Here is a 22,647-nt window from a genome sequence, read left to right on the forward strand (position 1 = left end):
TGGGTAATATGAGGTTGTTGGGGGGGGGGGGGTAGAGTCCAGTACGTGAAATAACGAGGAAGGGGCTGTCTGTCGGTTTGAGCCGCTCGTTCGTCATGAATGAGATGAATGATGACCCGACGGGTCGTCCTGCTGGAGCTGTCAGCATAAGAGATGCCAATCAATTCAACTCAAATGACGGACAGGGTGCTTTAATGAAAGGGTGCGTGCGGGTGCCAGATTCCTAAGCACGGCGGACACAAGCGCTAGTCGACTTTCAAAAAGCACATAGCAGCTAGCTAGATAGGAGCTTGAACATATACAGCTGAGAGCTAGAGCTGTCCTATCTAGTCTCTGAGCATGAACGGAGTAGACTTGATGAAGCATGAAAAGCTGTAGCTCCCATTCGATTTCATCAAGCATGAACTAGATAGGAGCCTGCACCTATCAGATGTCCTATCTAGTCTTTGAGCATCGACTGGGCAGGCTTCATCACCAGTTCATGCTCATACTAGATAGAAAAGATTTAGCTTATATTGGGCTTCATCATTTCATGCTCAAAGACCAGATAGGACAGCTGTTGCTCGGATCAATTTCAACCGATGCCCCAAAGACTAGATAGCATGGGAGCTACAACTGCCCTGTTTAGTCTTTGAGCATGAGCTGATGCTCCAAAGACTAGATAGGATGGCTGTAGCTCCCATGCTACCAAGTCTTTGGAGCCTCAGTTCATGCTCAAAGACTAGATAGGACAACTTCAGCTTCTATGCTGTCTAGTCTTTGGAATCAGTTCATGCTCAAAGACTAGATAGGACAGCTTTAGCACCCATGCTATCTAGTCTTTGGAGCATCAGTTCATGCTCAAAGACTAGATAGGACAGCTTTAGCTCCCATGCTGTCTAGTCTTTGGAATCAGTTCATGTTCAAAGACTAGATAGGACAGCTTTAGCTCCCATGCTACCTAGTCTTTGGAGCCTCAGTTCATGCTCAAAGACTAGATAGGACAACTCCAGCTTCTATGCTGTCTAGTCTTTGGAATCAGTTCATGCTCAAAGACTAGATAGGACAGCTTTAGCACCCATGCTATCTAGTCTTTGGAATCAGTTCATGCTCAAAGACTAGATAGGACAGCTTTAGCACCCATGCTATCTAGTCTTTGGAGCATCAGTTCATGCTCAAAGACTAGATAGGACAGCTTTAGCTCCCATGCTATCTAGTCTTTGGAGCATCAGTTCATGCTCAAAGACTAGATAGGACAGCTTTAGCTCCCATGCTATCTAGTCTTTGGAGCCTCAGTTCATGCTCAAAGACTAGATAGGACAACTCCAGCTTCTATGCTGTCTAGTCTTTGGAATCAGTTCATGCTCAAAGACTAGATAGGACAGCTTTAGCACCCATGCTATCTAGTCTTTGGAATCAGTTCATGCTCAAAGACTAGATAGGACAGCTTTAGCACCCATGCTATCTAGTCTTTGGAGCATCAGTTCATGCTCAAAGACTAGATAGGACAGCTTTAGCTCCCATGCTATCTAGTCTTTGGAGCATCAGTTCATGCTCAAAGACTAGATAGGACAGCTTTAGCACCCATGCTATCTAGTCTTTGGAGCATCAGTTCATGCTCAAAGACTAGATAGGACAGCTTTAGCTCCCATGCTATCTAGTCTTTGGAGCATCAGTTCATGCTCAAAGACTAGATAGGACAGCTTGAGCACGGTTGTGTTGTTTCCAGCGGCGTTCCTGTCATCCGTGCCAACATTTCCATCTCCTTTGCAGACATATTCGGGGCTGTTCTGCGTGGTGGTGAACCCCTACAAGAACCTGCCCATCTACACGGAGTCCATCGTGGAGATGTATCGAGGCAAAAAGCGCCACGAGATGCCGCCGCATATTTACGCCATATCGGAGGCGGCCTATCGGAGCATGCTTCAAGGTACTTAGCGCTGATATCTCCTGACCTCTGATTCCTTCCTGAGAGTATCTGCTATCAGGAATGTGGAACCTCGTCGGTGATCTTTGCTCACGGTGCCACAACACGAGCGCTATTCCGAGGCGTGGCACGGCACGGCTGCTATCCACAGTGAATACAAGTCAGTGGAGATTGCAGCCAGCGTCAAGGCGTGGCATCACCTGCCTGAGTATACTATGGACTCTATTGTTCCCTGGCGTCGTACCGGCATCCCTCCTCATGGCGGCCATCCTGGCCTTCAGAGACGGTGAAAAGGAGAACTAAATAGGGGCTCGAGGCCGATTGAGCAACGCGTGTCCCCCAGGGTGTCTCACTTCCTGAGACAACAGGACGGGGCAGATCAGATGCTGGCTCTGTGTGCTAGCCACCACCCTCGGGGTTGGCTGGAGGCATGTTGCTGTGGCGACAGGAACCAGTAGGACCAGTATGGATTCTTCCACGTTCAAATGTTGTAAAAAGCACTTGCAGGTAACCCGGCTAAAAAAAAATAAAAAATATCCGGCCAAGGACTGCCAGGGGAGAGAGTCGAACCCACGACCTCTTTGTGGTTCTCATTAGGCAGGCAGGGGCAGAACGCTGGACCTGACCCGGGTCACTACTCTTGCATACTGGCAGACAAGGGCAAAAACTGCATAACTTCTCACACTGCATGGAAGACCACATGACCCCTCACACTGCATGGAGACCACATGACCCCTCACACTGCATGGAAGACCACATGACCCCTCACACTGCATGGAGACCACATGACCCCTCACACTGCATGGAGATCACATGACCTCTCTCACTGCATGGAGATCACATGACCTCTCTCACTGCATGGAGACCACATGACCTCTCTCACTGCATGGAGATCACATGACCTCTCTCACTGCATGGAAGACCACATGACCTCTCTCACTGCATGGAGACCACATGACCTCTCTCACTGCATGGAGACCACATGACCTCTCTCACTGCATGGAAGACCACATGACCTCTCTCACTGCATGGAAGACCACATGACCTCTCACTGCATGGAGACCACATGACCTCTCACACTGCATGGAGACCACATGACCTCTCTCACTGCATGGAGACCACATGACCTCTCACTGCATGGAGATCACATGACCTCTCTCACTGCATGCAGACCACATGACCTCTCTCACTGCATGCAGACCACATGACCTCTCTCACTGCATGGAGACCACATGACCTCTCACTGCATGCAGACCACATGACCTCTCACTGCATGCAGACCACATGACCTCTCACTGCATGGAGACGTTGGCGATGCAGATAAATGAGGAATGAACAGTAAAGGTTACTTTGACTTCATTGAAGACCTGAATCTTGATGTGAGTGTCCCCAAAGACCGCGTGACAGCGAGACGCCACCTTCTTGTTTTGACATGACCAACTTCATGGAGTCAACAGAGTCTCCCACCCTAATAACCCCAAATGGGGCCAAGGAAGGTTTGAAGAAGCAGCATTTTGATGACAAGGTGAAAAACAAGAACTAACTGGTGACCCGTCAATGTGGGGGGGCCCCCTAAAGGGTCTGGCGCTGTCTGTCCTATCAAACCTGAGGTGTGAAGGCATCGCCTCGCCCCGCATCACGCCTCCATGTTGAGCCAGCCGGTCCTGCTCTCGTCAAACATTGAAACGTTGTCACATAAAATCACAGGAATTTTCGTGAGCATTTTCGGCGTGGGCTGCACCATGTGACTAACGGGTGTGATGTCATCGACTGCTCCTTTTAACACCTTGTTTTGTTTTTTTTCACCATACAGACAGAGAAGATCAGTCAATCCTCTGCACGTGAGTAGTCTTTGTGTTGCCTTCAGGGAACGTTATATAGATGTGCCCCCCCCACTGAGGGGGGCCATGATGTGTTTAAAGATGAAGCTTTGCTCGACTGAGCTTAATGATGGACTTGTCTCCTCAGGGGTGAATCCGGCGCGGGGAAGACGGAAAACACGAAGAAAGTCATTCAGTATTTGGCTCACGTGGCGTCCTCTCACAAGGGCGGAACCCTGGCTCGGAGTAAAGAAACCCTGCCCGTAAGTTGAAGCAGACCTACGCTGCTGATGGCTAGTTTAAGCATTGCCAGAACCTACATTTCTGAAGGAAACATTGCCAGAACCTACATTTCTTAAAGAGGTTCTACTGCATGGGACTTGACTTCATCTGTTTAGTGGTTCACTTCCTCCTCTGAATCTTCCTTCCTACTGTCCACTCCTTCCTTCCTTCCATCCTCCTCTGCGTCCACGCGTCTTCAGATGGACGGGTGTCGGTCTCTAACCCGCGGCTCCACTGTGGTGAACAGGGTGAGTGGCCCCCTTTTCCCGCTGTCCTGCCCTTCCTTGGGAATTCCACCCTGCCCCCTGGCTAACGTGACCGAGCGTCTTTGAACATCCCTGACGTGTTTGCTCATTAACATTAACATCAACAGCCATGTCTTGCTTCTCATTTTCTCTTGTCCTTTGTGGTTTTTGTCTCCTTGTTCCTCCATCGTTCCTCCATCCATCCTCCATCCACACGTCCACCTGCCCGTCATCCCCTCATCACCACACTCTTTCCGCACCGCAGACTTTGCAATATGTGAGTATTCCTAAACGTGGGTGGGGTTCGTGACTGGAGTATGGGTGTCTGGGTACATTATTACAGGGAGGGGTGTCCACATCTATACGCTCAATAAACCTGGCTAGGATCAGTCCGCTCCACACGTCTAATCAATCAAATGAAGCCGTACACGGTTGACCACTTGACCGCTTCCATTCTGACAACGAATGAGCTCATTTCCGGGGAGACGCCAGTCCAGGGGTGGCCACAGCCGGACCCGTCAAACAAGGAAGTGGCAAATCTGGAAATGAGCTTGGGAAAAAGGTCTGATATGAACAAAATAATTAAAAATAAAATAATTCCGTGGCGGAAAACGGGCTTCCATAAGAAAAAGTGCAGTTGAAACCAAAAACCAAAGCATCTAAATGAGAAAATGATTTCACGGGGCCTTGCTGGTATAGGTTTGGACACTTGCATTAGAGCAACCATGCTGCTGTCTGCTGTCACCGTATGCTATGCGCTTGTGTAAAAGATGGAGGGTGGGGGGGGCACACACCTCTGCCAAGGTGGTACAATCCTAATTTGCATCAATACCTTCATAGACACACCTGAATTATTCTAGCAACATCTTGAGTGAAATAGAAATTGGCTCCTCGGCAAAGGTGAGATCCTCGTGTGCGTGCTAAGAATGGCTCGGGGGGGCACGTGCATTTGGCCGTTTGATGAAAGGACGAAGTGATGAGCTGCCGCTGATTGCCTTCTGCACCGTCACTCGCCGCCCGCTGCACTGCCGCCGTCAATGACGGACGGCGAGGCTAGACGGAGCCAACACGGAGTTAAAAGCCGCAGCAAGCAGCCCCATTGTTCTCATGCGTGTTGAGGACCATTGTCTTCGGGGAGGGGGGGGCCTTCAATGGTGTTTGTGTGTTGCAGCTGCTATTTTGGGCAATCTTTTCATGTCGCGGCCGTTAAAAAGTGACTTGTGGTTATTTTAAAATCTTTAGTTCCGCTGTTGCCATCCCTGCAGACTAGAAAGAATGAGCACTTATTTCATGTCCTTCACAGCTCCATTGTTGTTTTGTGTGAAGCTAATCTATCTTGTGTGTGTGTGTGTGTGTGTGTGTGTGTGTGTCTAGGGAGAGCTGGAGAGACAGCTCCTGCAAGCCAACCCCATACTGGAGGCCTTCGGCAACGCAAAAACTGTCAAGAATGACAATTCCTCCAGATTTGTAAGTCCTGAAAGGGCATTCAAATGTCCCATGTTGCTACCAGCGGAGGTGAGCTGTGTTATTCAGACACGCTAGCCAGCCCGGGTGGGAAGACCTGGGTCCGGGTGTCTGGAGCTCCTCCCAGAAGAGCTATGTATCCGCACTATACACGCACTATAAACCTTGCAATGCTAAGTGCTTTACACGCGCTATAAACCTTGCAATGCTACTTGCACTCTCCGATTCCGGCGTTTGTTTTAATTCTACATTTGATCAAACTCACTTAAGATTTGTCAGATCAAAACTGCTTTTGCACTCCCAAGCATAATTTTACTGTTGTATATGTTCCGGCATTTCAGAGTCATTGTTGTCTAATATGGGACATTTGAATAGTTCAGAGATGGTGGTATTATGGGTATTATGGCGATATATATACATATGTGCTATGAAAGCTAACTCTTCTGTTCCCTCAGGGTAAATTCATCCGCATTAATTTTGATGTGGCGGGGTACATCGTTGGTGCCAACATTGAGACCTGTATCCTTCTGTTTCCACTGACTTCCTTATATGGGCGTGCCCAGGTACTAGCTGTACAGGCCGAGTGGGACCAATCACAGCGGAGTGGGCGTGCCCAGAAGGAGTCCACATGTCAATAAAAAGGAGCCAAAATCAGCGTCATAGTCGTATACAACACATAGTTACATGATTAGAGACCTCTAGACATGGAATAACACCCCTATAGTTTTGGCCAAGATGTTAACCACTTAAACACGGTAAATGAGCTTTTGTGATATCTGCCCCAGTGGTACAGTATGTGTCAAAGTCCTTGACTCGTGATCTCAGACCTCCTGGAAAAGTCCCGGGCCACCCGTCAGGCCAAAGACGAGCGGACGTTTCACATTTTTTACCAGCTGCTGCACGGCGCTTCCGGGGAAACCAAAAGTGAGTAGTCAGGAGACCCTGCTGTTTTATTTGACTCGATGTCGTCCCGTTTCTCCAAACCCGCAGAGGACCTGCTCTTGGGGACTGCAGACCAGTACCGCTTTCTCAGCGGGGGTTCTATAAACGTGCCCGGTCAAAGTGACGCTGAGAACTTGACCCAGACCATGGACTCCATGGCCATCATGGGCTTCAACCCGGACGAGTTGATGTGTAAGCGGACGCGAGTCTTTATCGGTTGCACACGGTGGATTTTGGTGACCTCCCCTGATTGAGTCTTGGTCTCGGCCAGCCATGCTGAAGGTCATCTCTGCCGTGCTCCAGTTCGGGAACATTTCCTTCACGCAGGAGAAGAACCACGACCAGGCGTCGATGCCTGACAACACGGCGGCCCAGAAGCTCTGCCATCTGCTGGGTATCAACGTGCTGGAGTTCACCCGAGCCATCCTCACGCCCAGGATCAAAGTGGGTCGGGAGTATGTGCAGAAGGCCCAGACCAAAGAACAGGTAGCTGCCACGAGGGAAAGATGGGAGCCATTTGGGAATTTGGGAATATGGCGACGTGGACCAAAGCATCCAGCTGATGCGTGTCTTCCGATAGGCGGACTTTGCTGTGCAGGCCTTGGCCAAGGCCACGTACGAGCGCCTGTTCCGGTGGCTGGTGCACAGGATCAACAGAGCTCTGGACCGAAGGCAACGGCAGGGAGCCTCCTTCATCGGCATCCTGGACATCGCTGGGTTTGAGATCTTCCAGGTGGGGTGTTTGTCACCTGACAGGCTCTTTATGTCTTACCTCTATCTCATGTGTGGTCCCACCCGTTCTTCTCCTCCTCAGCTGAACTCCTTCGAGCAGCTGTGCATCAACTACACCAACGAGAAGTTGCAGCAGCTCTTCAACCACACCATGTTCATCCTGGAGCAGGAGGAATACCAGCGCGAGGGCATCGAGTGGAACTTCATAGACTTCGGCCTGGACCTGCAGCCCTGCATCGACCTCATTGAAAGGCCGGTACGTCCAGCCGGAAAAGGAAGGAAGCGCGTCTTGGATGCACACGCTCATTGCGGTCTGTTCTAGACCCACCCGCCTGGTGTTCTGGCCCTGCTGGATGAGGAGTGCTGGTTCCCCCGGGCTACCGACCGCTCCTTCGTAGACAAGCTGACCGGCGAGCAAGGCAGCCATCCCAAATTCTTCAAGTCAAAGCAGCCTCGCGGTGAAGCCGACTTCTCCATCATCCACTACGCTGGCAAGGTAGTGGATGTGGCAGCTTTGTGACGCACTGGTGTGAGGCAGTGTTTCTTACGATTGGTAGAGCAGCAATGTCATGTGGTAGAGCAGTAATGTCATTGCGTCATGTGGTACTGCAGTAATGTCATCGCGTCATGTGGTAGAGCAGTCATGTCATCACGTCATGTGGTAGAGCAGTCATGTCAATACGTCATGTGGTAGAGCAGTCATGTCAATATGTCATGTGGTAGAGCAGTCATGTCATTGCATCATGTGGTAGAGCAGTCATGTCATTGCGTCATGTGGTAGAGCAGTCATGTCATTGCGTCATGTGGTAGAGCAGTCATGTCAATATGTCATGTGGTAGAGCAGTCATGTCATTACGTCATGTGGTAGAGCAGTCATGTCATTGCGTCATGTGGTAGAGCAGTCATGTCATTGCGTCATGTGGTAGAGCAGTCATGTCATTGCGTCATGTGGTAGAGCAGTCATGTCATTGCGTCATGTGGTAGAGCAGTCATGTCATTGCGTCATGTGGTAGAGCAGTCATGTCATCGTGTCATGTGGTAGAGCAGTCATGTCATCGCGTCATGTGGTAGAGCAGTCATGTCATTACGTCATGTGGTAGAGCAGTCATGTCATCGCGTCATGTGGTAGAGCAGTCATGTCATCGCGTCATGTGGTAGAGCAGTCATGTCATCGCGTCATGTGGTAGAGCAGTCATGTCATCGCGTCATGTGGTAGAGCAGTCATGTCATCACGTCATGTGGTAGAGCAGTCATGTCATCGCGTCATGTGGTAGAGCAGTCATGTCATCGCGTCATGTGGTAGAGCAGTCATGTCATCGCGTCATGTGGTAGAGCAGTCATGTCATCGCGTCATGTGGTAGAGCAGTCATGTCATCACGTCATGTGGTAGAGCAGTCATGCCAATTGGTAGCGCAGTATTGTCATTATGTAATGTGGTAGAGCAGTCATGTCATTATGTCATGTGGTAGTACAGTAATACCAATGGGTAGAGCAGTAATGCCAATTGGTAGAGCAGTAATGTCATGTGGTAGATCAGTCATAGGGTACGATAGGACGCTATGCTGGCAAGGTCATACGGTAGGCTGACACAAGGTCTCACCTGTCCCGTGGTTTGCCGCCAGGTTGACTACAAGGCCAACGACTGGTTGGTGAAGAACATGGACCCTCTGAACGACAACGTGGCGTCTCTTCTCCATCAGTCATCTGATCACTTTGTGTCGGAGCTGTGGAAGGAAGGTAAGACCAGGCAAAGGATATCAGCGTCACATGATCATCTCATGGCTGCCGATGGAATGACTGACCCACTACTTTCTCTCCCTTCTCTCTGTTTTTTATCATACACATATTCTGTCTCTCTCCCTTCATTTTCTCTACCGTGTTGCATTCCTCCACTCCTGCTTTGGACCCCCCCCCCCCCCTTTACCTTCATCCTGCATCAGATATTCAAACTCTACCTCGTGTCTACTTCTTTGACTCCTACACCACGGTGCAGGCAAATGGCTCGGACAGTAGGTTCCTATACACCTCCGTGTGTACACGTGGCCTGCATGCATACCCCCCCCCCCCCACCCCACCCCCTTTGTACGTTACTGCTGTCTTTGCAGTACTCCCAGTAGTAATAATGGAGTACCGTCAAGGAATGGTGCTGCTCTCATTGCTGTTTTTATTTCATGTCATAGTGCAGTAGTGACAAGCAATTGTACCCATCTCATAGTATTATTATGATTATTTCATGTCATAGTGCAGTAGTGACAAGCAATTGTACCCATCTCATAGTATTATTATGATTATTTCATGTCATAGTGCAGTAGTGACAAGCAATTGTACCCATCTCATAGTATTATTATGATTATTTCATGTCATAGTGCAGTAGTGACAAGCAAATGTACCCATCTCATAGTATTATTATGATTATTTCATGTCATAGTGCAGTAGTGAAGCAAATGTACCCATCTCATAGTATTATTATGATTATTTCATGTCATAGTGCAGTAGTGAAGCAAATGTACCCATCTCATAGTATTATTATGATTATTTCATGTCATAGTGCAGTAGTGACAAGCAATTGTACCCATCTCATAGTATTATTATGATTATTTCATGTCATAGTGCAGTAGTGACAAGCAATTGTACCCATCTCATAGTATTATTATGATTATTTCATGTTTTAGTGCAGTAGTGACAAGCAATTGTACCCATCTCATAGTATTATTATGATTATTTCATGTCATAGTGCAGTAGTGACAAGCAATTGTACCCATCTCATAGTATTATTATGATTATTTCATGTCATAGTGCAGTAGTGACAAGCAATTGTACCCATCTCATAGTATTATTATGATTATTTCATGTCATAGTGCAGTAGTGAAGCAAATGTGCCATTCTCATTGTGGTCTTTCTTTAGTATAATAGTACAGTAGTGTCATTACGTCATGTAGTAGTGGAATCATGTCATCATTTAATGTACCGTAATAGTGCAGTAGTGTCATTACGTCATGTAGTAGTGGAGTTGTGTCATTATTGAATGTACCGTAATAGTGAAGTAGTGTCATTACGTCATGTAGTAGTGGAGTCGTATCATTATTTAATGTACCGTAATAGTGCAGTAGTGTCATTACGTCATGTAGTAGTGGAGTCGTATCATCATTTAATGTACCGTAATAGTGCAGTAGTGTCATTACGTCATGTAGTAGTGGAGTTGTATCATTATTGAATGTACCGTAATAGTGCAGTAGTGTCATTACGTCATGTAGTAGTGGAGTCATATCATCATTGAATGTACCGTAATAGTGCAGTAGTGTCATTACGTCACGTACCAGTGCAGCTCTGCTTGCCGCTTTTAGTAGTAGTACTGAGTAGTACTGTGCCTGTGTTTCAGTAGACGCATGCTCGCCAGCAATTCCAAGGCATTCGGGATCACAGCTTCACCAGATTTGGATGGATGGCGCTCCAAGCCATCCAACCACGTGAAGGCAGGAATGTGATCCCGAATGCGCTCCAGAGATGCAAATATTGACTTACTAATTATTGAACTAATGACCCAACTAGAAAATAAACTACAATATTGGCTGCAAGGCAATATTTCTGCATCTCCGCTCGATCCGCAGCCTTGCTGGCGTTCAAGTCTTGATTGCGTTGTCTCGCCTCTCCCTCAGTGGACCGCATCATCTGTCTGGACCAGGTGGCCACGGGGGAGAACAGCGGACAGGTCTCGTTCGGAGGATCGGGGCTGAAAACGAAGAAGGGAATGTTCAGGACGGTCGGCCAGCTCTACAAAGAGTCCCTCGCCAAGCTCATGACCACGCTGAAGAACACCAACCCCAACTTCCTTCGCTGCATCATTCCCAACCACGAGAAGAAGGTGAGACGCCAGGAAGTATCGGATAGAAAGCAAAGGGGAACACCAAGGTCTTGTTTGCTCAGAAAAAGAAACTTTTATTCTGTCTCCTTTAGGCCGGCAAGCTAGACCCGCACCTGGTGTTGGACCAGCTGAGGTGTAATGGGGTCCTGGAAGGGATCCGCATCTGCCGACAAGGCTTCCCAAACCGCATCCCATTCCAGGAGTTTAGACAGAGGTGAGCGTGACCATGTGGAACCTCCAAATTCCAAAAGAACCTTCCAGAATACATGTAGAGGAGATGAGAAGTTCAACACCGTATAATAAAACCAAATATTTTGAAGGCAAATGATAAATAATAATAAAGCAAAATGAAGTAAAACTACTCACCCTTATACGCCGTATAATGAAATAAAATACAACCAAAATACAGTAAAACTGCTCACCCTTTTGAGAGCAAACACTGTGTAATAAAATCCAACCAAAATAAAGTAAAACTACTCATGCTTTTGAAGGCAAGCACTGATTAAATAAAACCAAAATAAAGTAAAACTACACATGCTTTGGAAGGCAAACACTGATGAAATCCAACCAAAATAAAGTAAAACTACTCATGCTTTTGAAGGCAAGCACTGATAAAATAAAACCGAAATAAAGTAAAACTACTCATGCTTTTGAAGGTAAAAGGTAAACACTGTAAAATAAAATTCAACCAAAATAAAGTAAAACTGCTTTTTGTTGGCAAGCAGGCCCCGTCACGTACACATGGTATTGCCCAGTAAGCAGGCCCCGTCACGTACACATGGTATTGCCCAGTAAGCAGGCCCCGTCACGTACACATGGTGTTGCCCAGTAAGCAGGCCCCGTCACGTACACATGGTATTGCCCAGTAAGCAGGCCCCGTCACGTACACATGGTATTGCCCAGTAAGCAGGCCCCGTCACGTACACATGGTATTGCCCAGTAAGCAGGCCCCGTCACGTACACATGGTATTGCCCAGTAAGCAGGCCCCGTCACGTACACATGGTATTGCCCAGTCACACACTAACTCCAATGTGTCCCACAGATACGAGATTCTGACTCCCAACGCTATTCCTCGCACCTTCATGGACGGCAAGCAGGCGTCAGAGCTGATGGTGAGTTCCTCGCGTTTGGTTGCCAGTGCTGATGGTTAAAGCCCGCCTCCTTTCTGCGGCGTAGATCAAAGCGTTGGAGCTGGATCCCAACCTCTTCCGGGTGGGGCAGAGTAAAGTCTTCTTCAGAGCCGGCGTCCTGGCTCACCTGGAGGAGGAGAGAGACTTGAAGATCACCGACACCATCATACGCTTCCAAAGCGCGGCCAGAGGCTACCTGGCACGCAAGTAAGACCCAAGTGGGGGGGGGGCCGCACAGTTTTCTTTGATTGGTAGCCGACACCCGGTGCCGTCTACTTCCGGGGGCTCTGGAAGGATTTGGGTCTCCCTGCTTAGGTCCCTGTCACCCCGCCTGGGATAAATGGAAGATGGATGGATGAGATCTCTTTTCATGTGTTGATGTGTCATTTTCTGTTCCTCTCAGAGCCTTCATGAAGAAGCAGCAGCAGCTGAGCGCTCTTCGGGTGATGCAGAGGAACTGTGCCGCCTACCTCAAACTCAGGAACTGGCAGTGGTGGAGGCTTTTCACAAAGGTAGTCTGGTCCTCAACAACAATATAGGAGGTCTACGTGCGATATGAGCACCTTAGACAAGAGCGGAACTTGGTCATAAATGGAGGACCACCTGCATAGTTGGTAAAAAAATGGAGGACCACCCTGGTTTCACCTCACACAGTGGAGAGTTGATCCAGACATCGTCATGTTACACACTTCCTGTTCCACGCTCTTATTGTGGAATGCTGCACTTCCCCCAGTAGCACTGAGTGCAATAGTTGGCTTGATGAGCTCGGACTCCAGCCCGGCCTGATGGGGCTGTCGTGTGCCTCGCAGGTGAAGCCGCTCCTCCAGGTGACGCGGCAGGACGAGGAGATTCAGGTCCGGGAAACGGAGCTGCTGAAGGCGAAGGAAAAACTCTCCCGAGTGGAGCAGGACTTCACCGAACTGGACAAGAAGCACACTCAGGTGAGCAAACGTCTACATTTTTTTCTTGCCCTCTCTTCATTCGCTGACCGTCCTCCTCCTGCTCCTCCTCCTCCTCCTTCCAGCTGATGGAGGAGAAGGCGGTGCTGGCCGACCAGCTGCAGGCAGAGGCAGAGCTGTTTGCGGAGGCGGAGGAGATGAGGTCCAGACTGGCCAGCCGCAAACAAGAGCTGGAGGACGTGCTCACCGAGCTGGAGAGCCGCTTAGAGGAGGAGGAAGAGAGAGGAGCACAGCTGACCAACGAGAAGAAGAAGATGCAGCAGAATATTCAGGTTTGAAGATACCTTTCAAGCCGAGAGAGGAGCCTCACGTTCTCATCCCGTCTCCTACCCCCCAGGACCTGGAGGAGCAGCTGGAGGAGGAGGAAAGTGCCAGGCAGCGCCTCCTGCTGGAGAAGGTCACCCTGGAGACCAAAGTGAAGAGTCTGGAGAATGACCATCTGACCGCCGTGGAGCAGAGAGATCGCCTCAACAAGGTTGGTGGTGTCTGGTGGAAGAACTTGAACCTTTTCCTCAACTTCTCCACTGTCCTCCTGAGCAGGAGAAGAAGCAGCTGGAGGAGCGTCTGAGCGAGGTGACGGACCACCTGACGGAGGAAGAGGAGAAAAGCAAAAGTCTGAACAAACTGAAGAACAAACAGGAGGCCGTCATCGCTGACCTTGAAGGTTAAAAGAAAAGACATTGTAATAAATAAACAAATAACCGGTTATCAGCAACATAAGCGGTTGTTGACAACCTCAGTAACAACAGCGGTTGTCGACATAACCTCAGCAACATAAGTAGTTGTTGACATAAGCGGTTGTCGACATAACCTCAGCAACATAAGCGGTTGTTGACAGCCTCAGCAACATAAGCGGTTGTTGACAGCCTCAGCAACATAAGCGGTTGTTGACAGCCTCAGCAACATAAGCGGTTGTTGACAGCCTCAGCAACATAAGCGGTTGTTGACAGCCTCAGCAACATAAGCGGTTGTTGACAGCCTCAGCAACATAAGCGGTTGTTGACAGCCTCAGCAACATAAGTGGCTGTTGACAGCCTCAGCAACATAAGTGGCTGTCAACATAACCTCAGCAACAACAGCGGTTGTCGACATAACCTCAGCAACATAAGCGGTTGTCGACATAACCTCAGCAACATAAGCGGTTGTTGACAGCCTCAGCAACATAAGCGGCTGTCGACATAACCTCAGCAACATAAGCGGTTGTCGACATAACCTCGGCAACATAAGCGGTTGTCGACATAACCTCGGCAACATAAGCGGCTGTCGACATAACCTCGGCAACATAAGCGGCTGTCGACATAACCTCGGCAACATAAGCGGCTGTCGACATAACTTCGGCAACATAAGCGGTTGTCGACATAACTTCGGCAACATAAGCGGTTGTCGACATAACCTCGGCAACATAAGCGTTTTTGCATGCAGTTGTGCAGGCGAGCTGGTTTTTGTATGAAAGTATGTAAATCTTTGTTGACATAACGTGACGTGCGTGTGTGTGCGTGTTTGCACATATGTTCAGATCGCCTGAAGCGTGAGGAGCAGGGCCGGCTGGAGCAGGAGAAGTGGAAGAGGAAGATGGAGACGGAGGCCATGGAGGCTCAAGAGCAGCTGTCAGACCTGGGCATGATGTCGGGCGAGCTGAGAGGGAGTCTATCCCAGAAGGAGAAGGAGATCTCCACCCTGCAGGGCCGGTGAGGCGCAGTAAAGCCGTCGCTCCTCGAAGGGTTGTCATTGGCTCGACGGCACGTGGTTCTCTGCCGACAGGCTGGAGGAGGAGGGCTCGCGGCGCGCGGAGGCTCAGCGGGCGCTGAGGGAGGCCATGTCTCAGGTGTCGGAGCTGAAGGAGGAAGTGGAGAACGAGCGAGGGATGAGAGAGAGGGCGGAGAAACAGAAGCGGGACATGGGCGAGGAGCTGGAGGCCTTGAGGACGGAGCTGGAGGACACGCTCGACACCACCGCGGCTCAGCAGGAGCTCAGGTAGGCGGGGAGGGACGCATCCTGGAGTATTCACACGTGTGCAGGCAGTGACAGTGTAAACACGCCTGCACTGCGGAACCAGTTTCAATCCTGAATCACCACCGTCGGCGTGAGTCAGCCTTCTCTAGCCGGTTCCACTGTCCTACTTTACCTTCTAGTTGGTGCAGACCGGATACTGGAATGTTCATCCTGCACCGCACGGTGGACGAGTGGACAGCACACTCGCCACATACTCGATAATATCTAAATGATGATTAGAAGGTTATCATAGCATCAGTCTCGTGGCCCCCGCCGGTTGTCAATCAAGCGAAGGAAGAAAGGACGTCAGCATTTCTGTGGTCCGTGCAGGTCTCGGCGGGAGGCGGAGTTAGGCGAGCTCCAGCGTTGCGTGGAAGATGAGACGCGGCGCCACGAGGTGCAGCTGTCGGAGCTCCGGGTCAAGCACAGCAGCGCCATAGACAACCTCCAGGAGCAGCTGGACAACAGCAAGAGGGTGAGGAGGAGGAGGAGGAGGAGGACCCGGGTGGGGGAGCACATGCTGATTTTTGGTCTCCTCCGGTCCAGGCGCGCCAGTCCTTGGAAAAGGCCAAGATGGTGCTGGAGGAGGAGAGGCAGAATCTGAGCACGGAGCTGAAGAACCTCCAAGCCGGCCGCACGGAGAGCGACAGGGGTCGCAAGAGGGCCGAAGGTCAGCTGCAGGAGCTCATGGCCCGCCTGGCTCAGGCAGACCGAGAGAAGGAGGAACGGGAGGAGCGAATGCACAAACTTCAGGTAGGAGCTTTGGATGGAAGCAGGACCAAGCCCAGACTTTACGCAGGAGGTCTGCAACCTTGATTCTTCCCCAGTGACCTCCTAACGTACCACTTCCACACAGGGTGGGAGTAGAACTGTACATGTGGTTTTTAACGTGTTTTAGCGAGCTGTCCGATTTCCTTGGTGTCCCTTTGTGCTCTTCCAGAGCGAGGTGGAGAACCTCTCCAGCAGTTTGTCCTCCTTTGACAGCAAAGCCCTCCGCCTGTCCAAAGAAGTCAACGGCCTGGAGAGCCAGCTTCACGACGCCCAGGTAACACGCGCACCCCCGTGACTCACGATGCCCCCCTTTCTTGTGACCGAAACCTCGCGCCCGCCCCCCAGGAGCTGCTGCAGGAGGAGACCCGCCAGAAGTTGTCTCTGGCATCCAGGGTGCGAGGCCTGGAGGACGACCGGAGCGGCCTGATGGAGAGACTGGAGGAGGAGGAGGAGAAGGCCAGGGAGTTGACCCGGCAGATCCAGACTTTCACCCAGCAGGTACCTTGGTCCTACTGTACTTCCATCGCAGTAGTTTGGGGTACTTTTGGATCAGAGGAGGCTTTTCGTATGAGACCTGGTTGACCACGACTTGGTCATGATAGCAGATGTCGTGTCCACTCCCTGACTGGTGTGTTCATGATCCTGACGTCCTCTAACGCCACAGCTGGCCGAGACGCGGCGCCAGTCGGAGGAGGTGAACACGGCGGTGGAGGCGGGCGAGGAGGCGCGCAGGAAGCTGCAGCGGGAGCTGGACAGCGCGGTGCAGAAGGAGCGGCAGCGCGAGGAGGAGAAGGAGCGCGTGGAGCGGCAGAGGGAGCGTCTGAGGGAGGAGATCGAGGACATGACCCTGGCCCTGCAGAAGGAGAGGCAGAACTGCACAGCTCTGGAGAAGAGGCAGAAGAAGTTTGACCAGGTTGGATGGCGCCGGCTGCGGCGCCCCTTTTGGCCCCCGCGTTCTTTTGTGTGCCTGAATGCAAACTGTCCCCCCCCCCACCCACCCACCCTCCTCCTCAGTGTCTGGCCGAGGAGAAGTCGGTGAGCACCCGTCTGGCCGACGAGAGAGACAGAGCAGAAGCTGACAGTCGAGAGAAGGAGACGCGATGTCTGGCCTTGACCAGAGCCTTGCAGGTACCTTCTCCTCATTCCCAGGAAACATGATGGGAATTCCCAGGCTGGGATGTAACATGCCGTGTCCGTGTGTGTGCGTGTAGGAGGCCCAGGACCAGAGGGAGGAGCTGGAGAGGTCCAACAAGCAGCTTCGTGTGGAAATGGAGCAGCTGGTCAACCAGCAGGACGACGTGGGCAAGAACGTAGGACTCCTCGAGTTCTCTTTGTGTCCTCGCCGGTCCCTCGCCGACTCACCGTCGTCTCCCACATTCAGGTCCACGAGCTGGAACGCATGCGTCGGACTCTGGAGACGGAAGCCGAGAGCCTGCGCACTCAGACGCAGGACCTGGAAGAGGAGCTGGCCGAGACGGAGAACTCCAGGCTGAGGCTGGAGGTCACGCTGCAAGCCCTCAAGGCTCAGTTCGAGAGGGAGCTGAGCAGCAGCGAGGAGAAGGGCGAGGAGAAGAGAAGGGCCCTCAGCAAGCAGGTGGAGCCCGGAAACTGAAGCGCTTGGACCGCGTCTCCTGGTGTGACTCGCTCCTTGTGTGCCGCCAGGTGAGGGAACTGGAGATCCAGCTGGAGGAGGAGCGGACGCAGCGTTCCCAGGCCGTCCTGTCCAAGAAGCAGCTGGAAGCGGAGCTGCAGGATTCCGAGGCTCAGATGGAGACGTCCAGCCGCAGCAAGGAGGAGGCTGTCAAACATCTGCGGAGGCTGCAGGTCCCACATGGCACACAAACATCAACCCGAACGTTCTTTCTCATGCACTCCAGATCATGGTTGGCGTACAACAGCTAACGTTTGGCCGCCTGCTTCCTGCTCTGTGGTCACGTGACAGGGTCAACTGAAGGACGTGCTCCGGGAGCTGGACGAGACCAAGCTGAGTCGCGACGAGGTCATCTCGCAGTCCAAAGACAACGACAAGAAAATCCAAACCCTGGAGGCCGAAGTCCTGCAGCTGACCGAGGCACGTGTCTCCGTAGATAATCCTCTTTGAGCTGCGCCGCCAGCGTCGGGTTGCGCCTCTCACATCCGTGCTAAATCTCTGAACAGGAGCTGTCGGTATCCGACCGCCAGAGGAGACAAGCTCAGCAGGAGCGAGACGAAATGGCGGACGAGATGGTCAACAACAGTTCTGGAAAGTCTGTATCGCTGCACGAGAGTCCCGCCGCGATGGCGTTGGATGCGCTGGTGGGTTTTAACGCCATGTGATGGTGCAGGACGGCGCTCTTTGAAGAGAAGCGAAGGCTAGAGATGCGAGTCGGCCAGCTGGAGGAGGAGCTGGAGGAGGAGCAGACCAACTCGGAGCTTCTGACGGAGAGGCACAGAAAGCTGGCGCTACAGGTCCGCTCGCTCACACGTACGCACGCAGAGGGGTCGGCCATCTTCTTATCTAAGCCCAGCATCCTGTCTTGTTCAGGTGGAGACGATGACGGTGCAGCTGCAGGGCGAGAAGACCCTGTTCCAGAAGGCGGAGGCGGGGCGGGAGCAGCTGGAGAGGCAGAACAAGGAGATGAAGACCCGGCTGGAGGAGCTGGAGGGAACCGTGAGGGGCAAACACCGGCTCAGCGTCGCCGCCCTGGAGGCCAAGATAGAATCCATGGAGGAGCAGCTGGAACAAGAAAGACAGTGAGGAAAACCACAAATACTTTAAAACGCAACATCTAGTACCTGTGGTACTTGGCTCTTTGGTCTTTCTCCACCCTTTGTTGTGGTCTCCTATAGAGCAGCTACGCACAATAACCCGCACAGAAAGCTCGATGAAAGAATACATTCTTGAAATATTTTAACATGATTAGAGCCCTCTAGACCTCAAATAGAACCCCTATACTCATCTTCACATTCCTATTACCAATCCAGTAGACATAATCAGAGAAAACCAGACATATTAAGCATAGTATAGCCATTTACAACCTTGTAAATATGCCTTTTAACATGATTAGAGCCCTCTAGACCTCAAACAGCACCCCTATAGTCATCTCAATAGTCCCATAAGCCAATATAGTAAACACAATAAGAGAAAACCAGACATATTAAGCGTAGCATACCCATTTATAACCTTGTAAATATGCCTTTTAACATGATTAGAGCCCTCTAGACCTCAAATAGCACCCCTATAGTCATCTCAATAGTCCCATAAGCCAATATAGTAAACATAAGAGAAAACCAGACATATTAAGCGTAGCATACCCATTTATAACCTTGTAAATATGCCTTTTAACATGATTAGAGCCCTCTAGACCTCAAATAGCACCCCTATAGTCATCTCAATAGTCCCATAAGCCAATATAGTAAACATAATAAGAGAAAACCAGACATATTAAGCGTAGCATACCCATTTATAACCTTGTAAATATGCCTTTTAACATGGTTAGAGCCCTCTAGACCTCAAACAGCACCCCTATAGTCATCTCAATAGTCCCATAAGCCAATATAGTAAACATAATAAGAGAAAACCAGACATATTAAGCGTAGCATACCCATTTATAACCTTGTAAATATGCCTTTTAACATGATTAGAGCCCTCTAGACCTCAAATAGCACCCCTATAGTCATCTCAATAGTCCCATAAGCCAATATAGTAAACATAATAAGAGAAAACCAGACATATTAAGCGTAGCATACCCATTTATAACCTTGTAAATATGCCTTTTAACATGGTTAGAGCCCTCTAGACCTCAAACAGCACCCCTATAGTCCCGTTGACAGACCTATAAGCTGATATAGTAAACATAATCAGACAAAACCAGACATTAAGCATAGCACAGCCATTTACAACTAAATCTAAATATGTTTTCAACATGATTAGAGACCCCTTGACATGAATAGCACCCCTATATTCATCTTCACATCCCTATTACCAATCTAGTAGATGTAATCAGAGAAAGACACGTTAGGCATTTCCAACCGTGTTAAGAAGCCCTGCTTTTTGCCTGCCAGGGAGCGCGGCATTGCCAACAAGCTGCTGAGGAAGACGGAGAAGAAGCTGAAGGAAGTGGTGATGCAGGCAGAAGACGAGAGGCGGCACGCCGACCAGTACCGAGAGCAGGTACACGCTTGGATCCCCACGCAGTGATGGCCGCCAGGCGGTGAAAGAGAATGTAGCGCGTCTCCTGTGCGTCTCCTGGCAGCTGGACAAGGCCATGGTGCGCCTGAGGCAGCTGAAGCGGCAGCTGGAGGAGGTGGAGGAGGAGAACTCTCGCTCCAACGCTCAGAAGCGGAAGCTGCAGAGGGAGCTGGAGGAGCTGACGGAGAACAGCCAGAGCAGGATGCGGGAGATCAGCAGCCTCCGCAACCAGCTCAGGTAACGCCCGGGCGTCCGGGCGTCCACCCGCCCCCTCGCCCGCCCGTCTCCCGCATGCAGCAAACATTCAGTTGACTTCCCTTCTTTTGCCTTCTTTTGGGTTTGCATCCTTTGTGTCCGCCTAACACTCCATCTGTCCACCTGTCCACCTGTCCATCTGTCCACCTGTCCACCTGTCCATCTGTCCATCCGTCCATCCGTCCTCCTCACCGCCACACTCAGCGTCCCTGAATGGAGACCAGAGCAGTAGGTCATTGTTTTTTTGTTCTCTGTCTATGTCTGTGGGGGGGGGGGGGGATTCAGTTGGGAGTGGAACCTCCTGGGCCCAACGCCAGCAGCTTCATAAAAATAACAACAAACCGCAATAATAACAATCACGCAAAAGGCTAGCTAGCTGCAATGCTAGCTAGCCGTGCCGGGGGGGTCTCCAGCCCCGTCCCGATATTTTTGCCCGACAAGACTCGTTTTTGTACTTTTTACACTCCGAAGGTGGCAAGTAACAATTTAGTCTTATAAGCTTTTATAAGCGTTTATAAGTGTTAATAAGTGTTAATAAGTGTTAATAAGCGTTTATAAGCGTTAATAAGCGTTAATAAGCGTTAATAAGCGTTAATAAGCGTTAATAAGCATTAGCCGGAAGAGTCAGGAGTCCCTTCAGATTAAAAGTGCATCGCTTCTTTTTACACTTGGGGGTGGGTGAAAAGCAGATAAGAATATTTCATTGGTTGGGTTGTCGCTGGGCGGAGAGTCTACCCGCCCGCCGCTCAGCTGGGATAGGCTCCGGCATACACGGCCCCGCCCTGCCCCGCCCCACCCCGCCCCGCCCCTAATGAGGACAAGCGGCATAGAAAGGAAAGGAAAACTAAAAAGCACGTCTAAAAAACTCAAGGTGGGGCTTAAATTAAATTAAATAATTTAAAAAAATAAAATTAAAATAAAAAAAAAATCCAAAAATTGTTACAACTATAATGATGAAAATGGTAATATTAATGATGATTATAATAATGGTGATAATAATAACAATAATAATGGTAATAATGATAAAGATTAACAATAATGATGATAACAATAATATTACAATGATAATAATAACAGGGGAAAACAAAACTGTGGCATGAATATGATTATATCTTGCAAAAAGTAAAAAAAAAAAAAATTGAATTAAAAATTTAAATTTCAAAAATGTACAAGCTTTTGCTTCAGCCTACTCCTTTTGGGCTTGTGATCAGATTGAATACAAATGTAAATAATGGAAAATTATATTTTGATTGATGTAAGAAATGTTTCATATATTTGCCCAAATAAAATAAAAACAAAAAAAAAAGGAGTGGTTGCTCCACTCCTGGGATTATGGGGGATTATGGGGCGCTTGAGAGGTTCCACCAGTCGCGTCTTTTCATTCGTCCTGTTTTGATGTCGCCATGACCCCCCATTACGCCCCCATTCCGCCACCCCGCTGTGATTGACGCCCGTGTGTATGTGATGTCATGTACCGTGGAGTCTTGGCGCTAGCAAGCCCGTAACGCTGTCCTACCGCTGCTGCTGCTTGTCCAGGCGCGCCCCCTTGCCCCTGGCCATGCGGGGACGCCGGCCCATGGTGGACGACTACTCCTTAGACAACTCGGACTCGGAGGAGTTGCCCGCCTCCCTGACGCCCTCGCCGGGGCCGCCACGGACGCCGACCCCGTCTTCTGAGCTCAGCTCGGAAAGCGCCCCCGCTTACAACAACACACACCAATGATGTACGCTAGCTGACTCCAATAAAGCTAAAAGTTCCTTCATGAGCAATAACGCCCGTCTTGCTCTCTAGGGCGGGGGTGGCCACCCGGCCCCTCCGTACACTTTCTACCCAAAACATACCTAAATGGAGGGCTACACACCTCACATCATCTTATTTCTACTACAAAATGGCCCCCGGGCCGCCACTTGGACACCCCCGCTCTAGGATGACCACTAATTACATTTGGAAGGTGAAAAAAACATGAAACGACATCAAAGGGGTGTCAAACTAACCTGTTGCTGAAAATGACCGTAGAGTACAGGTACAGCTGCTCCTCGTAGAGTACAGGTACAGCTGCTCCTCGTAGAGTACAGGTACAGCTGCTCCTCGTAGAGTACAGGTGCTCCTCGTAG

The 22,647-nt window shown here is 50.2% G+C and overlaps 1 protein-coding gene across 1 annotated transcript in view; it reads left to right on the forward strand.

Annotated features, from left to right (window-relative positions):
• Positions 1-22,647, forward strand: part of myh14 (myosin, heavy chain 14, non-muscle) — a 31,642-nt gene that overhangs the window by 6,648 nt on the left and 2,347 nt on the right. Inside the window, exons 4-45 of the mRNA XM_078798166.1 lie at positions 1,753-1,909; positions 3,720-3,747; positions 3,875-3,989; positions 4,209-4,256; positions 5,628-5,720; positions 6,173-6,236; positions 6,543-6,641; positions 6,708-6,851; positions 6,931-7,145; positions 7,240-7,392; positions 7,474-7,647; positions 7,714-7,887; positions 9,014-9,128; positions 9,332-9,400; positions 11,048-11,253; positions 11,346-11,467; positions 12,297-12,366; positions 12,431-12,591; positions 12,788-12,896; positions 13,194-13,325; positions 13,409-13,615; positions 13,681-13,818; positions 13,884-14,007; positions 14,860-15,031; positions 15,105-15,317; positions 15,666-15,810; positions 15,882-16,088; positions 16,276-16,380; positions 16,452-16,604; positions 16,771-17,019; positions 17,121-17,234; positions 17,318-17,416; positions 17,488-17,700; positions 17,769-17,930; positions 18,049-18,177; positions 18,264-18,352; positions 18,431-18,554; positions 18,631-18,839; positions 20,151-20,259; positions 20,342-20,514; positions 20,737-20,760; positions 22,069-22,634. Of these exons, the coding sequence (XP_078654292.1) occupies positions 1,753-1,909; positions 3,720-3,747; positions 3,875-3,989; positions 4,209-4,256; positions 5,628-5,720; positions 6,173-6,236; positions 6,543-6,641; positions 6,708-6,851; positions 6,931-7,145; positions 7,240-7,392; positions 7,474-7,647; positions 7,714-7,887; positions 9,014-9,128; positions 9,332-9,400; positions 11,048-11,253; positions 11,346-11,467; positions 12,297-12,366; positions 12,431-12,591; positions 12,788-12,896; positions 13,194-13,325; positions 13,409-13,615; positions 13,681-13,818; positions 13,884-14,007; positions 14,860-15,031; positions 15,105-15,317; positions 15,666-15,810; positions 15,882-16,088; positions 16,276-16,380; positions 16,452-16,604; positions 16,771-17,019; positions 17,121-17,234; positions 17,318-17,416; positions 17,488-17,700; positions 17,769-17,930; positions 18,049-18,177; positions 18,264-18,352; positions 18,431-18,554; positions 18,631-18,839; positions 20,151-20,259; positions 20,342-20,514; positions 20,737-20,760; positions 22,069-22,255 (5,793 nt within the window). The 3' untranslated portion in view covers positions 22,256-22,634. The remainder of the gene's footprint in view (positions 1-1,752; positions 1,910-3,719; positions 3,748-3,874; positions 3,990-4,208; positions 4,257-5,627; positions 5,721-6,172; positions 6,237-6,542; positions 6,642-6,707; positions 6,852-6,930; positions 7,146-7,239; positions 7,393-7,473; positions 7,648-7,713; positions 7,888-9,013; positions 9,129-9,331; positions 9,401-11,047; positions 11,254-11,345; positions 11,468-12,296; positions 12,367-12,430; positions 12,592-12,787; positions 12,897-13,193; positions 13,326-13,408; positions 13,616-13,680; positions 13,819-13,883; positions 14,008-14,859; positions 15,032-15,104; positions 15,318-15,665; positions 15,811-15,881; positions 16,089-16,275; positions 16,381-16,451; positions 16,605-16,770; positions 17,020-17,120; positions 17,235-17,317; positions 17,417-17,487; positions 17,701-17,768; positions 17,931-18,048; positions 18,178-18,263; positions 18,353-18,430; positions 18,555-18,630; positions 18,840-20,150; positions 20,260-20,341; positions 20,515-20,736; positions 20,761-22,068; positions 22,635-22,647) is intronic.

Source organism: Doryrhamphus excisus, linkage group LG17 (genome assembly GCF_037039965.1).
Source record: "Doryrhamphus excisus strain RoL-2023G ecotype Guam linkage group LG17, RoL_Dexc_Guam_v1.1, whole genome shotgun sequence".
In the NCBI taxonomy this organism is placed as follows: domain Eukaryota; kingdom Metazoa; phylum Chordata; class Actinopteri; order Syngnathiformes; family Syngnathidae; genus Doryrhamphus; species Doryrhamphus excisus.